This window comes from Benincasa hispida, chromosome 8, assembly GCF_009727055.1.
Source record: "Benincasa hispida cultivar B227 chromosome 8, ASM972705v1, whole genome shotgun sequence".
Classification (NCBI taxonomy): Eukaryota; Viridiplantae; Streptophyta; class Magnoliopsida; order Cucurbitales; family Cucurbitaceae; genus Benincasa; species Benincasa hispida.
The window spans coordinates 13,838,645-13,842,314 of record NC_052356.1 but is presented as its reverse complement, the minus strand read 5'-3'; the positions used below and the strand labels follow the sequence as shown (position 1 = coordinate 13,842,314).

The following is a 3,670-nucleotide window of genomic DNA, read 5'->3' as shown; positions in this document are numbered from 1 at the left end:
GTCAAAAGCCCTACTAATTAAGCTTGCAAAACTTGGAATGGTTTTATAAAGCCCTCAATTCGTTGTCCCCTACAATGGCTCGAAGGTTCAAGACCCAAGCTTCCTAGACTCAACTTGTAATGACACACTTAAGGAAACTAAACTTTTATTTAATTTTTGTTTTCAATTTTTTTCTTTACCTTTTTTTTTTTTTTACTTAACACGAAAGAGGAAATATTATCTAGACACGTCACTTCGTTTTAGCTTTCCCACACGGGTGTCATACAATTCATCCAACTACAAGCAATGTCTCCTAACAAGGTGTCGAAGCTTACTCATTCCTCAGGGTACGTTAGCTCAGAGGAAAACTACGGGTGTTTACCAACATATAACAGATTTCAAACTTTAAATATATATAGAATGCATATTATATCCTCAACTTCTTAATGTGATTCTCGATGCCATCATCAAATACTAGTGGCTTGAGTTTCGACTAAACTCATGCTATGGGTAGTTTGTCACACAAACCTCCCACTACATCAAGGCACTCTCAACTCTTGAGAAAGATGCATTTGACTAGTTCTAACAACTTTTGTTATAGGACCAGCTAAATCAACAACACTTGTTGATTTTCTGTAACTTCTATGGAAACTTTAACACAATACTAACTTATCATAAGACCGATGATCTCTCATGTGATCTTCTTCAAGAAAGCAGCATTTATAGATACCAATACTTTATTTTCTTTGAAGAAGTATTCAACCTTTGGGTAGCCTATAGATAGGTATACTGTTGAATATTTAGGATTTTTCACCAACACATGTGTTAGTCATTCCCAAATTCTGAAATAACGTAAACAACTTCTACGTGTCATAAACAACTTTTATGACCTCTCCATAACCCATATGAAGTTTCAAAAATCGTTTTAATGGAAACTAAGTTCAAAAAGTATATAACAGTCTCTATTGTGTATCCTCAAAACTAATTAGGCAACTAAGCATAGCTCACTTATTAACCGAACTATGTCTAACAGGGTTATGTTTCTTCTTCCTGATACACTGTTCTGCTGAGGCGCCAGATGCAAAGAGTTGTGACTAGATTCCATATTCTATCAAATAGTCTTAGAATCTAAGGTCTATGTACTCTCCACCTCAATTTGATCGAAGTGTCTTAAATGTTTTACTTAACAAGTTCTCGACTTTAGTCTTATATAACTTGAACACTTCAAGTGCTTCCGACTTATGATGAATTTAGGTAAACATAATCATACTTTGAATAATCATCTGATGAAATATTCATACCTACCCTCATGCTTTGACATTCATCAAACCACAGAGATCTGAATGTACAAGCCTTAAGGGTTTTTGGCTCTAAGACCTTTTCTCGTAAAAGATCTTTAAATTATTTTACCCTCAAGACAAGACTCACATAGAGGTAAGAAGTTGTCTTCTAACTAGTTTAGATGACCACTTTTAACCAATCTTTCAATCTTATTGAGATTGATGTGGTCAAGGCTTAAGTGCCAAAAATATGTACTCAAAGAAACATTTTGCCTTTTGTTTTTCATTTTAGCCGTTTTTTACATATCACGATATTTAAAATAGCTTTTTCTTTGGTTGGTTTTAACACATAAGATGTTTTATAGTAGGAAAAATAAAAATACTTCTTTAGCTAATGAACACTTCATTTGTGTCAAAAGATACTTTGTATAACTATTCTAACAAGAGATAGATATAAGTTTTCTTTTTATTTCAAAAATAGAAAATACATTATCTAATGTAATGATCTATCTCTGGATAACAACTTAAGAAACTCTCACTAATTTTACTAAGATAATCTATGGTGTTCAAAACCCTGAGAGTTATCTCGCCTTTCGTAAGCATTCTTCATAAACTAGTTTCCTTGTTTTTTTTTTTTTCGGCTTTCTTCTCCGCAAGGTACTTTGGGCAATTTCTTTTCCAGTGCCTATCCTCGTTGCAGTAGAAACATTTTCCTTTATCTGCAACTTTAGCCATTCCTTTGCAATCAGTAGGAGCCTTTCCTTTCCTTTTACCTTTTTTCATCGGAACACTATTGTTCTTAGAAGAAGAAGGGTCAGACTTTGTCCTATAGAAAAATCCTCTATTGATCTTATTCGTGGTGGCAATATTTACCTCCAATTTCTGTCCCTTAGATTTCAAGAGGGACTGATAAGTCTGAAGCTCATTGAGAATAGTAGTTAAGTTGTATTTTATCTTGTTCATCATCGCATTTGTGCGGAACTGTAAGAAGCTCTTCGAAAGAGACTCTAGAATAAAGCTAACTTGACTTTTATCATCTATAATAGCTCTATTTATTTCTGTTATGTTGAAATGGACCATCATGTTCAAGACATGTTCTCTAACAGAGGTCATTTCTTTCATACGGCAGTTATAAACATACTTGATAGCATCATGTCTAAGGGGAAGGATGGTTGTGCAAACATCCCCGCAAGATTCCATAATCTCTTTAGCAGTACGCATAACATCGTGTTTTGGCCTGTCCCTTAGATTTCAAGAGGGACTGATAAGTCTGAAGCTCATTGAGAATAGTAGTTAAGTTGTATTTTATCTTGTTCATCATCGCTTTGTGCGGAACTGTAAGAAGCTCTTCGAAAGAGACTCTAGAATAAAGCTAACTTGACTTTTATCATCTATAATAGCTCTATTTATTTCTGTCACGTTGAAATGGACCATCATGTTCAAGACATGTTCTTTAACAGAGGTCCCTTCTTTCATACGGCAGTTATAAACATACTTGATAGCATCATGTCTAAGGGAGAAGGATGGTTGTGCAAACATCCCCCGTAGAGATTCCATAATCTCTTTAGCAGTACGCACAACATCGTGTTTCTTAGCCAAAACATCATATATACTGGCAAGAATGTAGATTCTGGCTTTTTATTCACACTTGTCCACTTGTCGTACGCTTTCCGAATAGTTCGATTTTCATTTGAGCGAGGGTTTGGAAAACATTTCTTAGTTAAAACGAACCTTAGATCATCCATCACTAGTATCATATTTAAATTCGATTTCCATGCAGCATAATTATCCCCATTAAGCTTCTCGAAGGCAAGTAATTGTACTAAAGAGCTAGTCATGCTGAAAATATAAACAAATTCTATAAGTGAATTGTTATTATCCAATCAGGTTTAGCAAAATTAATAACGTACCCAATTTTATTATTTTATTTGCAACAATACTATAGTGAGTCAGAATAAATGCTACCGAGGGGCAGTCAAATACTTCTTTACTAAAGCAAGACATTCTTGAATAAATACTATCTCCAAAATAACTCATATTCCAATAGTCATTTAGTTGTCATTTTCGGTTAAGAACTTACCAACACTTAGTAATTCTGTAAGTGTAACCCTCCATTTTCAGATCTCAGAGATTAGCAACCCCAACAATGCTACCAAATTGGAGAGTCAAGGTTGGGAAACGACCTAAGAAATCCTATCCATTTCTGAAATTTGAGTTGTTCTGAATCCTATGTTATACCCCTCCGAGGGGATAGCCGTGGTTAGCGACTAGCTAATACTGCTCAAAAAATGCCAGTAGACACAACATATGAATCTCACAGTTCAAACTAATGAAAGATACTGCAGGACACGTTGACACATATCCTTCACCCACTTACTATGAACTACTTCTCCTATTCACCTTGGTATTGA

The 3,670-nt window shown here is 34.8% G+C and overlaps 1 protein-coding gene across 1 annotated transcript; it reads right to left on the bottom strand.

The window, feature by feature from the left end:
* Positions 1-2,576: 2,576 nt before the first annotated feature.
* LOC120083930 lies at positions 2,577-3,374 on the bottom strand. The gene is made up of 3 exons (XM_039039838.1): positions 3,340-3,374; positions 2,991-3,098; positions 2,577-2,871 (listed from the first exon to the last, which is right to left on the bottom strand). Exons 1-3 carry the CDS (start codon positions 3,372-3,374, stop codon positions 2,577-2,579), a joined length of 438 nt encoding a protein of 145 aa, XP_038895766.1.
* Positions 3,375-3,670: the final 296 nt, after the last annotated feature.